The 14,092-nt window shown below is 39.7% G+C and overlaps 1 protein-coding gene across 1 annotated transcript in view; it reads right to left on the reverse strand.

Annotated features, from left to right (window-relative positions):
* Positions 1-898: 898 nt before the first annotated feature.
* bmp1a (bone morphogenetic protein 1a) overlaps positions 899-14,092 on the reverse strand; it is a 67,975-nt gene continuing 54,781 nt past the window's right edge. Inside the window, exons 11-20 of the mRNA XM_062999324.1 lie at positions 13,719-13,864; positions 11,896-12,091; positions 10,268-10,393; positions 5,918-6,078; positions 5,244-5,424; positions 4,944-5,069; positions 3,638-3,765; positions 2,794-3,007; positions 1,989-2,239; positions 899-1,900 (exon numbers count right to left, since the gene is read on the reverse strand). Coding sequence (XP_062855394.1) covers positions 1,763-1,900; positions 1,989-2,239; positions 2,794-3,007; positions 3,638-3,765; positions 4,944-5,069; positions 5,244-5,424; positions 5,918-6,078; positions 10,268-10,393; positions 11,896-12,091; positions 13,719-13,864 — 1,667 coding nt within the window. The 3' untranslated portion in view covers positions 899-1,762. The remainder of the gene's footprint in view (positions 1,901-1,988; positions 2,240-2,793; positions 3,008-3,637; positions 3,766-4,943; positions 5,070-5,243; positions 5,425-5,917; positions 6,079-10,267; positions 10,394-11,895; positions 12,092-13,718; positions 13,865-14,092) is intronic.

Raw genomic sequence — 14,092 nt, forward strand, 5'->3', positions numbered from 1 at the left:
AATATTTAAACCCTGGATGCAACTGGGTGTCCAGTGTGTGATGACCCATAATATGCCACAACTAGTTTTAAAATGGCTAAGCCAGGCTGGATATCTGCTTTTGGAATGGCCTTTTTAAACACCTGACCTCAGCTGTATCGGAAAGTTGTGGACTAAACTAAAAAGACCCTAAATTGAAAAGACCCAACATATTTCTTTACTCTGCAAAGCAGGATGGTCTAAAATCCAGCAAGAGTTGTTCCATAAGCTTGTTTTTGGCTTTCAAAAGCAGCTGGTCATGATAAAAAGTAAAAAGAGTTTAGGGATGTACGAGGGATATTGAAAAAGTTACATTACTTTCATAATTTGGTTATAAGCTGTGAGGGTGGGAGGAGTAGTAATCGGTCGTGTCTGAGAGACTGAGCGACGCTTATAGTCCGCATTTAGCGCCATCTAATTTCCACCTTTTTGGACGCTCAAAGAAGCTTTAAGGGGAAGAAGATTTTTCATGTGATAATGATGATGCAAAAAACCAGCGCTCAAACGCGCTCAACCAAAAACATTAAAAAGTTGGTATGACGCTGGGAAAAATGCATTGGAAGGTGACTGTGTAGAAATGTGATGTAATTTGTTTTGAAATTCTTAATAGATACAGATAAAAAGGGTTGAAACTTTTTGAAGAGCCCTCATACAATCAAATCATAGGTGTGTTCTTTATATTTTAACCCAGTAATTTTTTTTAAATAAAAAACCCCACACAATTAACCTATGAAATGAACCTATAAAAATCATACATGCTCCTTACAAGTGTATGTAAGCTTGGACATTACCTGCAGCTCACTGATAAGTGGTTCATTACATTTTTTAGATGATTATTTTTTAATTAAAAAAGCAATTAACATCAGACAGACACTGGCCATTTCATTTATTAGTCTTTTAATACGATAACTGCATCTTTTTTTTTTAAATTCCTGGATTAGGGTAATATGGAAGGAAGCTTCCTGGCTGGCTAACCAGGAAAAAAATCGTACAAATGCTTGTTCAGTCACTTTAAAATGGCCTGCTTGTTTGTTGGTTTCTTTTTTTTTTTTTTTTACATGCATCTCTCTGATATACAGTGTCAATGGTACCAGCTGGGCACAACTGTGTGATTGTGATTGAAAAACGGAGAGTGTAGAGAGAACAGGTTTCCCACAATGCACTGGGAAAACACATCGATCCACCCTTTTATCCTTCCATCCACTGATCGAGCCATTCTTTTTCCATCTGTGGTGTGACGGTCTGGTGAGAGCCGACCACTCCATCATCCGCTCCTGCCGGCCCTCGTTTTGAGTTTGTTGTTGTTGTTGTGTGTGTGTGTGTGTGTGTGTGTGTGTGCGTGCTATTATCTTTTCGGCTCATTAAAAAAAATAGAATCCGAGCATGATCATATACCGATCATCTACACATCTCTACCCGCACCCCGTCGTGTAAGGCCCCAGAATAATCAAGTTCAGTCCCCTGTTCCTACTTCCCACAGCCCCCCACCCCCCCCCCCCCCCCACCCCCAGATCATAACCATAATAATCATAAAAAGGTAAAAACAAGGTCTACTGCAGAATGGCTTTACTCCTCACAGTCAGTAGGGGGTGCCAGAGCCCCTGCGAGCTACTGAGGTGCGGTTGGCGTCTTTCTTGCGGCTGGCGTTGGCGGCCGGGGGGCTCCGAGCAACGGGCAGCGCCCTCCGCTTGGCGCCTCGACTCCTCCCCCTGGGCCCTGCGCGGCCCCTCCCGGCCACTAGGGGTCACTTCTTGCGTGAGTGCAGCGTGTCCTGGAACTTGGTGCTGGTGTAGCGCACGTGGAAGCCCTTCTTATTAATGGTGTCGTCTGAGTGGAACTTGATGACTATGGAGTCGCCGGCCGAGTAGATCTCCTCAGGAGGCTAAGAATAAAAAATACACGGTACGTTTGAAATAAAGTCCAGGAACGCTAATCAAAATAGCTAGCTTTGTAAACACAGTTTAACTTACCCCAGATCCACAGTAGCGCCCGAGTCTCAGGCCCTTGGTGTCGGCTCCATCAAACAGCTCCATATAGTCATAACCACAGTCGGCTTCTTCTTCAATCTCAAACGTTTGGAAGATGAGCTCCACACCGTAGCCTTTCTCAGCTGAGATCACCCACTGGCAGTCTGATGCTCCCGGGTAGTTGTTGTCTCCAAACTGGGCGTGTGAGAAGAGGTCTTTGGTCTTCACCTCTGCTTTCAGTTGACCTCCACACTCTGGAGATATGAATTACGGCAAATATGACAATGCTGGGTCTATATATATGTATTTATCAATCAAAAGAAACCTTCATAGGACCCCCGATGACCAGATGATGTTTGGGTGGTGGACCATTCTCAGCATGCAATGAGACTAAAGCCAAAAATATACAGCCAAAAGTGTCCTGTGATCAAAAAGTGTCCACTACTAAAAGACCAGAGGAAAATTGTGCATTGTGGTAATGATACCCTCAAAGTCAGTTTGGAACCTTGTGGTCAGTAAATATAAATGTATGTACTTTATTTATTATTAACTTTCATTACGGTTTACAGAAACAGTTTTTTTCAAGCCAGAAATATAATAAATATAATAAACTGCTCTGCAGTGACTAAAAAGACAGATTAAAAGAAAAGAACAAATAAAGAGAAAACATTTAAACCAGAAAGTTCATCTATGTGGTAGGTGTAACATATAAAATAATTCATGAATGCACATTCAGGTCAGTTGTGCCTAAGTGCTCTGTGTGTGTGTGTGTGTGTGTGTGTGTTTTCTGGTGTCACTATACACACACCTGCAGTATGCGAAGCCTCAAATCCTTTCTTCTGCACCGAGTTGTCAGAGAAGAAGCGAATGAACATCTTGTTTCCAGTGGACGTGACCGGAGGAGGTTTTTTGGTGCCACAGTAGCGTCCCAGGCTGGGTGCCTTCCCATCACGTCCATCATAGACCTCAATGTGATCGTAAGCACATTCTAAATGAGGCTCCATGTCAATTTCGTTGAAGGCCTGTACACAGATAATAATGCATACATTAACATTGTACGTTGCCTGATGTCAGGTCATAATCATGGCTGAGGCAGTTTTTTTCAAGGCAGGAATATAATAAACTGACTTGCTGGAAAGAAGCAATCCTATAACAATGTCATGTTAAAGGTCACTGAGCTCTGCAGTGACTAGAAAGAAAGATTAATAAAAGAACAAAAGAAAAGAAAGAGAAAAAAATATATATATAAAAATTCCAGTAAAAATTTAAGTAAAATAAAAATAAATAAGTACAGAAAAGAATGAAAAAGAAAAAAATAACGCAATAAATAAATAAATAAAAGAAAAACAATCAAGAAAAGAGTTACAAAAGAAAAAGAAAGACTATAGAAATTATTTAAAATTCAGTATTAATTATTTTTTAATTGATTTAAACATTAAGAAAAAAAGAATAAAGGATGATAAAGAAAAATGAGGATGAGGATAAAATAAGGATAAATAAACAAATAACAGTACAGAAAAATTAAGAAACTGAAGAAAACATTATGAGAATACAAATATTAATACAGAAAAAATAAATGCACAATGGAAAAACCAATAATTAAGTAATTAAAGTAACACACAACATTCGTAGGTACAAGTATGATAACGTACAATTTTGATGCGATGTCCTGGCGTGGTGCTCAGAGCCCATGTACATGCTTTTTTACTGGGGTATTTATCAGGCCAGTTAGGGCTGGTGATGGTTCCACTCACACTGTTCACTGTGTGATCACAGCCGGCTGTACAACAAACACACACACACACACACACACACACACACACACACACAGAAAGAACACAATGTGCAGAGTGAACACAGCATCCAACAGTCGGCGTTACTGCATGTGTTTCAGCGCTGATTTTATTTCTGTTCTCTTACTGCTCTGAATCCAGTGCTGTTCTTGGCAGGTTGAACTAACCATCTGCCTTCTGATTCTTTTTTTCTCTTTTTCTCCGCTGTCTCCCCACAATAGGGCAGGATCCTATAAATATCCTCCTGGCATTTAGTGTCAGTGAGCTGAAATCAATGGGGAGGGTTTTAAATAACCCTGAATGTGCTGAAGCGGTTAGTCAGCGCACGAATGGATGCTACGTTAGGTAGCAAGCAAGATGGAAATGTATTCAGGCGTTCATGTTTAGTAAGTGGCTTAATACGTGTGCAGTCCAGTGGAGTTTCTCCACAGCAAACCAAGTCTTTTTGTTTCCACAAAATTAGAAGAAAATAATAGATTTTATACAGAGCGGCCTGGTGGCTCGGTGGGTAGCGCTGTCACCTCACAGCAAGGTCCTGGGTTCGATTCCCAGATGGAGTCAGTGTGGGTTTCCTCCTGGAGCTCTGGTTTCCTCCCACAGTCCAAAGATATGCAGTCAGGCAAACTGGAGATACTAAAATTGCCCTTAAATGTGTGAGTATGTGTTAAGGTGTGAATGTGTTTGTGTGTCTGCCCTGTTATGGACTGGCACCCTGTCCATGGTGTTTCTTTTTGGGACCTAACTGGTAGAGGTTCCCTTATAGTTTTAATCATGTAGTGTATATGTACGGGTGGTACGGTGGGTAGCACTGTTGCCTCACAGAAAGAAGATCCTGGGTTTGATTCCCAGGTACGGCGGTCCGGGTCCTTTCTGTATGGAGTTTGCATGTTCTCCCCGTGTCTGCATGTGTCTCCTCCGGGGCTCCGGTTTCCTCCCACAGTTCAAAAACATGCAGTCAGGTTAATTGGAGACACTGAATTGCTCTATAGGTGAATGGGTGTGTGTGCCCTGCGATGGACTGGAGTTAGAGCTCCTGGGCCGTGTCTATAATGTCACCATGCCAGATGATACACTAGTTATTTTACACAACCCCATATTATTTGTGAATTACATCCTTTGTAGAATTGAATAGAAATATTATGCTATACATTGTGGATGTTCTCACCTTCTTTGCAGTCGTGTTTATTCTCGTGTAGTACAAAGCCACTTCTGCACTGGCAGCTGTAGCTACCAAATGTATTGACACACTCATGCTGGCACCCACCATTCTCTTTCGAACACTCGTCCTTATCTGTAAGAAACAGATCAATACATCAGGAACCACAAACACACACATATATACATACATATACATACAATTAGGGACTTCTTTTAGAAAATGCATCCAACAGTTTTTAGCTCCTTTAATTTACTACAAACATTATTAAAATATTATTTTAATTTCATTAGTTGTACTCTAATGTACCTGAGAAGAACTGAGCTTTGAAGCCCTTTTTGGAGACGGTGTTGTCTGATTTAAACTCGATGCGCATGTTGTTGTACTGGGACGTGATGGTCTCTGGTTTCTCAGCGCCACAGAATTTCCCATGAAGCTTGGAGTCTGCTGACAGTCCACTCCGGACCTCCACAAAGTCATACTTACACACCTACAGTTGGACAAAACACACAGGGTCAGATAACATACTATATATCAATAAAGAAGAAGAAGAACCACCAAATATTCATTGCTATAATGTTTATTACATTAATGATAGATAAACCATCAACCAGCCACACAAACACAGTTTGTCATGTTTGAAGGAGGGAGGGTTGGACAGGGAGTCTTTCGGCTGCGATATGCAACGCGGCACTGTATGGAAACCCAGCACTGGCAGGTGATAAAAAGTGGCCGGAGACTGATCACTTGTTGGAGGGAGTGTGTGATAATTCATTTTCTTGATGGATTGATGGTTGTGTAAGCAGAGGCAAATTCACAATTAGGAATTAGAAAAGACTAGATCTGGAGATAAAGAGGTAAACATTTCTGAAATCCCAAAACTACCATGGCTCTCACCAGTGAATCTCAACTTTAGACTTAACTGTATGCACATGGACAGAGAATCAAGGAGAACATTTCAAATAAATGAATTTGATACTTACATCGTTGCCCTCGGTCTCAAAGACATCAAACAGCAGCGTGATGCGGTACTGCGTGGGTGCCACCAGCTGCCAGACACAGTTCTTGTTGGGCGGGTACTCGCGTGGCCAGCCGGGACTGGTGATTGAACCGTTCAGCTTGGTAATAAAGCCGCCGCACGCAGCTAGAAAAACAAACAAGAGATGATACTTCAACAGACCTCATACTGCGAACGCACTTTCATTTTTTTAACATCAATACATGTTTTATTTCTTTATTTTTACCAAGAGATTCAGGATCAGGATATGGTGGATCCAGTACCACCCGAAAACACTGGGCACAAGGTAGAAATACACCTTGGACAGGGCGTCATACACAAATTTATTTAATTGCTCACACCAAGAGGCAATTTAGAGTAGCCAATCCACCTTCTGCATGTTTTGAGAAGATGTGAGTAAGACTAAAGTACTGTAGATGGTAAAAACCCATGAGAAATTCAAATAAACAAAATAACAAAATGGGCAAGCCTTAGTCTAGTGGTTAAGGTACTGGACTAGTAATCAGAAGGTCGCTGATTTAAGCCTCACCACTGCAAGGTTGCTGCTGTTGGGCCCTTGAGCAAGGTCCTTAACCCTTAATTGCTCAAGACTGTATATTTACATTACATTTACATATTCGGCATTTAGCAGACACTTTTATCCAGAGCAACTTACAGTATACAATCTAAGCAATTGAGGGTTAAGGGCCTTGCTCAAGGGCCCAACAGTGGAACCGGCAACCTTCTGATTACTAGTCTAGTACCTTAACCACTAGGCTACATCTGCCCCAGCTGTATACTTTTCTCTGCCCATTTCTTGGTTCTTGAAGAATACAAGTCCTGGAGGGAGGGCAGAGGAGCACCTGCTAAAAGGCATCTGCTAAATGCCAAAAATGTAAATGTATCAAAAATGTCTTATACAAAAGTATGTGGCATTAAAAAATACATTTCTGCTATTTTGTTTATTTGAATTGCAGTCTGGATAAAAGACAGGTTATAAACGATTGTTCTGGAGGAGAAGGATGCAGCTGTGAAGAAGACAAATAAAAACTTGGATTTGCATAACAGTACAACCAGCAATATCTAGAAACTGAATTAAAATAAATCCTCCAGCACAGAATGTCTGTGAACGATAGCAGCAGCACCCAGCAAGTGACAATAACAAGCACACGGTGGTGAAACAAACGAGAAAACTCGTACAAAAGCTGGTGGAAGAAGCCAAAGCTCATTAATGATCTTTTAATAGGGATTCCTGCTATCAGACATTAGCCCTAAATGAAGTGCTGATTAAATCAAAGACTAAACAGCAATCCACCCTCAGGCAGCTGATCACACCGAACACAGAAAAAAACAAAAAAGAGGTGTTTACTTTCTGCCTGATCCAATTCAATTAACGCCTAACATCCCGCCGGGGATGAGAGGCGTCTCCATGGTTACCACCATGCCTCTCAGAGATGCCATCAGACGGCGTATACCTCGGAGGGTAAGTCACATCTAGATTTAGCTCAGCCTGACTAGACAGCCTCCGTCTGTTTTACAGAACCTGCTGTTTGAGGGGAACGGAGGGAAGCTCTGAGGCGGCGGTTACGCCACACTGAAGTCTAAACGATATGACAGAATTGTAAAAATAGTGGCAGATTTTCACTCAAGTGTTGCTAGAAACTGCAGAACAGTGAAGCGTTTAGCTTGTTATTTGGTGCGAGCTTTGATTCTGACAGCACAAAGGTAATAAAATGAATGTTTTTTCTTTGTTTACAGCAGTGTTTCTTAACTGGTGCTGTTCAATAACATAAGATCTGGGGACCTGTGTTCCTAAAATCTATTCCTAAGCTCAATTGTTTTCTTACTCCTCCTCCCTGCTTCTGTTTATATATAAAGTCAAGTATATTTCAACATTTGGGCACTGTTGGGCACAACTTCCCCCAAAAAGAAAAAAACAGGTACAACTTGCACAAAATTCATATTTGTTGTGTGTTGTCTGAAAATAAAAATAAAATCTAAAATATATACCCAGCAGTATATACGTTATCCTTACTAACGATTGACAAGTGACATAACACTCACTCACTTTCTTAACCGCTTATCCACTTAGGGTTGCGGGAGGGTGCTGGAGCCTATCCCAGCGTTTCAATGGGTGCAAGGCACACAGTAACACCCTGGACAGGGGCGCCAGTCCATCACAGAGCAGACACACACACACACACACCCATTCACCTATAGGGAAATTCAGTGTCTCCAATTAACCTGACTGCATGTTTTTTGGACTGTGGGAGGAAACCGGGGTTCCCGGAGAAAACCTACGCAGAAACGGGAGAACATGCAAACTCCACAAAGAAAGGACCCACCTGGAGATCAAACCCCAGGACCTTCTTGCTGTGAGGCGTCAGTGCTACCCACCAAGCCACCATGCCGCCCAGTGACATTACAGACTTTCCAAATTTATCGTTTTAATGCTTGTGACTTAGACTAATAGGTGCACTTAATTTAGCCATTTTTATATGGGCACAGGGCAGTCCATGACTGTAGTCAAATGAGAGGTCATGACACAAAGATAAAAACCTTTCTACTTTCTAAGTTAGTGCATGTATATTTTGCTCCTTACAGAATTTTTTTTTTTCCCAGGAAAACACTAAAAACACCAATGAGATTCCAAAAACTACCATGATATACACGCCCCCTACATCCATATGTAAACTTTAGCTGTATAGCAAGTTCAAGGGCATTTAAAATACATTATTCCTGACGAACACCTTCCAGGCTTTGCAAAATGTGGTTAATTTTCTGTTCTACAAAGCCAACAATAGTCAAACCATCAAACCAACCCTAAATTGAATTAATACATTATTAAACCCTGACAATGTGGACATGTTATGCGCAAAGATGTCAAATCTGTAACCTGATATTACTATAATCTCTGATAATAAATGTTTGGAGAGGGTGCAGTAAGACTGAGAGGCTACTGGGGGCACTGTGTGGCCACACATAGAACAAAATTTTAATAAAATATTAATAAAATATAGTGGTATTTTAAAATCACTTATTTAAAAATAAGAATACAGGAGTGTCATACGTTTTTTAACAGGGACCAGATTAAAAAATAATAATAAAAAGGAAATTACTTGTCTGTAATAACATACCTGCTGGAGAGTTATTTGAACGATTCATTTGAATTCATTTAGGAGAATAAGAACTTTGCATTAGTGACACACTTTAAGATTTAACTTATTCAAAACTCATTTGTTATGAATCTAAATATTAAGGCCTCTAGATAATTGTTTTTCATGTCTGAATATCAAATTGTATATTAAATTATTTAGGCATCATTCTGTTTGTACAATAATACAGTGGTACCTTGAATAATAATTAATAATTAAAAGAGGTTTAGGTGTTTCTATGTCGTTCTTTTAATACACCGAGTTACATTATTTTATGATAAGCATTTTAGACTCGGAAAAGCTGATTCTTACGATTTCTAAGCACCCTGAGCTATAACACAAGAAGCAGAAGTCGCACACGTTGAGTTTAAGGGAAACGTTGAGTTTAAGGGTACAAATTTCCCGACGAAGGGTGTTGAGTTTCAAAGATTTTGAGTTTAGGGGACATTGAGTTACAAGGTACCACTGTATTACATTATTCTCAATTAAAATGAGTATTAAAATCTGGTCTATTTAAATAGCTCTGGGTAAAAAATACACTTAGTTGAAATATTGTATAATAATAATATAATATAATTGTAAAGAAAGTGTTAGTGTTAGAAAAAGGCTATATTAATTTCCTTTGCTACAGTAGTATCAAAGTATTAATATTTAAATGAATTAAAATGTTCGATTTATGCGTATCCAATTTCTACCCGTCAATCATCCTCTCACTAATGCTGGTCCCTGCTCCCGATTGGGGAGGACGAGGCTGCTCCACGCCCCCTCCGAGACGTGCACAGCAATCGAACATCTTATCACCTACACTTGAAGAGTGCAGTGTGGTACGGCGCTGTGTAATCGCACAGGTCGTAATCGCACTAGTCTGAGAGAAAGTCCCCATCCGTCTTTTAGTCCCGCCCCCTATCTGAAGAACCTGCCAATCATTGTTCATGTAGCCACTCAGCCTTCAGCCGGCAAAGACAGAGCTGGATTCGATACGATGTATTCGAGATCCAGCTCTGGTTGCAGCGTGTGTTTTTACCGCTGCGCCACCTGAGAGGCATTAATGCAAGTTTTTCACAGTATTTTTGTCTTTCTCAGCTACAAAAAATAAAAAGTTTTCTTTAGCACTGAACAATTCAGTATGAACATATGGGATGAGTCAGCCATATCGAAGTTGGTAGTCATGGTGCACTCACCCTCACAGCTTCGCTTATCCGCCGCCAGCTCAAAGCCTGGATCGCACGCACACTTATAGCTGCCCAGCGTATTTACACAGCGCTGCTCGCAGCGACCGTTGTCTGGCCTTGAACATTCGTCCATTTCTGCAATAAACCACACAGTAAAGCACAGAGTTAAACAAAATTATATACTGGAAAAAGCAAAGCAAATGTAGCACTTACAGTACAAAAGGGAGATGCAGAATTACAAATGATGCATATGATGAAAGGCACTGTGAAATGTTTTATTCAAGCCTAGATTTTTTGCTGCCTTACGCTGTAATCCAAACTGTTCTCGTAGCTTTCAGGCAGTCGAATACTGCATTAGTAGCTCAGTGAAGGTTGCTGGTTAAAGCCACACCACCACCAAGTTGCCACTTTTGAGCCCCAGAGCAAGGCCTTAATCCTTAATTGCTCAAACTAAATTCGGTCACAATTGTAAGTCACTGTAAGTGCAGTAAATGTAATGTAAATGTAAAGTAAATGAATAGGCATGTTGAATGTGAGGTAGTTTAAAAAGTTTCTTTCTTAAGCAATAGCTATAAATCTCTTTGCAGTGATTGGTTAATTAAGACGTAAGGTAAAACACGCTAGTGGACCAGAGCTGACTTTTCGAACTCGTTGATTCGAAACTCAGCTCTGCCATTTGGCAGGCTGGGCTCCTACATGAACAATGATTGGCTGTTGTTCAAGGGGGGTGCCGAAGGGGAATCCTCATTACTGATGCAATTACGAGCTTTGCTGGCTGATTGATGGTGCCTGCACAGAGTCGAGGGATAATGAGGATCAGGGTGTGTCTCTCCGTACACAAAGCTGATCCACATATGAACTCGCCTTGTGCAGGTGAAAAGCTGCAGTCGGCTACTGCACATGTGTCGGAGGGGGTGTGTGTTAGTCACAGGCTCTCCTCAACCAGGGTAGAGATCAACATCAGTAGAGAGGAAGCGTAATGCAATAAGGTGAATGGATACAACTAAATTGGGAGGAAAAAAAGACAGTAGAACAGCTATAGGTAGAGCTTCAACTGGTTGATCAATGAGATCCCTGTATATGTAGTTCTGTACAGAAACAATATATTTAGAAAGCTCTAATCAAAGTTTGAAAAAAAATTCTCTAAACTATTCCAAAGCTTAGACAATTACATTACAGTTACATTCATTTAATCACCTGATTACTGGTCTGAAATACAGTTGATGTCATTAATTTCTTAAAAATCAGAGAATGGTCAGACTCTAATCTAATTTTTTATAATATGCCATGTGGTTTACACCACTTGACCACTTGAATAGCCAGTCAATTGCAGAAATTTGATCATGATCAGATTAATGTATGTAAATGTAAACACCCAGTAAGTTAGACACTAAATGCACCACACTGGCAACCATGAAGTAAAATCACACAACACACAAACAAACTGAATATGGACTACCAAAGAAAAACTGTTTACATTTCATCACTTTCATAGTAAATGTGTTTTTATTTAAACTCTTTTCATGCAGTACTTTTGCATAATAATAGAAGTGTGCCTGTTTAAAAAACAAAACCACACCAGTCATAACAAATGCTGTTATTATGTTTAGCTTTCGGAAACGTTTTTTGATCCCCACCTTTGAAGAAGTTAGCAGCAAAGCCGGCTTTGTTGACTGAGCCGTCAGACACAAACTTCATCCACAGCTGGTTTGAGCTGCTCTTGATGTCGTCTGGTTTGTCATATCCACAGAAACGACCAAGTAATGGACTGTTCTCAGAGTTTCCATCTCGGACCTCCAGGTAGTCGTATGCACAGCTATCATGTCTCTCAATCTGGGTTATATAAGAATGTGAGAAGATGAGATTAAAAAGCACTTAAGATACTGACAATTATTACAGACTGATACATTTGATTTATACATTTATAACTCTGCTTTCTTGGTCCTCTGTACTACATGGCCAAAATTGTGTAGACACCTGATCATAAGCTTTTTAGACATTCCATTCCAAAACAATGAGCATTCAAACCAAGCTTTCTTTTGATATGGCTTTCCAAAAATTGGAATGCGTCTGTAGAAAGTTAAACTAATTCAGTGAAAAAAAACATAAGTAAAGATGTTGGATGTTGAAGGAAAAAAGGCCGGGCTCGCTACTGAAGTTTCAGTTCAGCACAGTGGTGTTTAATGGAGCTGAGGTCAGAACATTGTGGTTTCTTTACAGCAAATCAGCAATCAGAAACTGATGAGTCTTTATATACTTTACTTTAAGCACTGGTGGAAAGTCATGCTGGAACAAACCCTTAACCTTCTAATCGATAGCTTGGTGCTGTAACCACTGAGTGATCACCATACCAGTGTAGTCTTAGTAACAGAATTTTGTAACTACCTGCCTATTGTTCTTATACTGTTAAAAAATAAAAATGAAATTCACCTGGGAGTATAAAATGTGAAACAAAAACAAAAAATATGAACAGCCTGTGCAGTCGAGCTGAGGTATGTGCAAAACTTTTGTCTTTATTTACACCAGCTGCTTGGAAGCAGCATAAATCTGAAGCAAACCCCGTGAGAGTCGGCTGGATCTGAGAAGTGGAATAAGTAGAAAGAGCTGAGATGAAAAGAAAAATGGAAATAAAATGATCAATTTTGATTGTATTTAGTTTTATAGACTTGTGTCTTTTCTGACTAAGCAAAGCAATAAATTGTGCTTTAAGTGTGTTTCCAGTGTGTTTCCACAGTTACTAATCGATCAACAACTTAAGTATAAAAAATATAAATGCAAATGCGCTTTAATACTCTATAAGCTGTAGAATATATGTTCAACATGATAATAGTGTCATAAAGTAATAATAACTAAGTATTACATATTAAACTACACTATATGGTCATAAGTGTGTAAACAACATGAACTATTTTCTGTTTCAAAATCAGGGGCAATATGGTTATACTATTTAAGCTCTAACAGTCTAAATTTCTCTGAGCAAATGAATAATTTCATGGAACAGTGGTCTCTTGTCCAAGGTTGGAAATAAAAACCCAAACTGTTACATTATGCTAAGAGGTAATTTTTCCAAAAAACACCAAAACAGGTAAGTAATTAAAAGGTGCTGGAACACCAGCATTACTGTTTACATGCAAACATCACACCAACATGGGATTAAAGGTGACTATGCAAGAGGATTGCTCCAAAATGAGCACCTAAAGCTTCACTAAAGTCTGTTGCTGATACTTTTAAAGGTTTTATAGTCAGTCTAATAGTGGAAACAAGATAAAATCATTAAGAACAAAACGTTTTTCTCAGGTATGTTGGTAATGTAAAAGACAGCAATTGTATTATTATAACTGACTGCAGACTAAACTCTCATATATATTTAAGTGAGAAATGCCAAAACGTAAAAAAAAGCTGTTAATACCAAATGACACTAAATGAGAGAATGACACAGTTTGAACATAGCAGTACTCACCTCAAAGGACTGGAAGGTAAGTCCAACGTGGTATCCTTGAGCCACAGTGATCTTCCATACACAGACTTTATTGGGTCTGTAGTCATCTGGGTAGTTAGGAGACTGGATCTGCCCATTATCCTTCTTCACTTCACCACCACAGATAGCTGAAATTTGATACATTTATTCATTCATTGACTTTTATTCACCTGCCAAATGCTTTTATCCAAAGCAAATTACTAGTGATTAAGAATCTGATCCAAGCACAGAGTCGAACAGTTGAGGATAAAACATCTTTTAACTGACTGTATAGTAACATGGCTTTGTACCAAACCAGACACGGCATTTGCAGTGCACATTTCTGACTGTTTTATTATTTTTATTAAGCATTTTAT

This window comes from Trichomycterus rosablanca, chromosome 7 (genome assembly GCF_030014385.1).
Source record: "Trichomycterus rosablanca isolate fTriRos1 chromosome 7, fTriRos1.hap1, whole genome shotgun sequence".
Classification (NCBI taxonomy): Eukaryota; Metazoa; Chordata; class Actinopteri; order Siluriformes; family Trichomycteridae; genus Trichomycterus; species Trichomycterus rosablanca.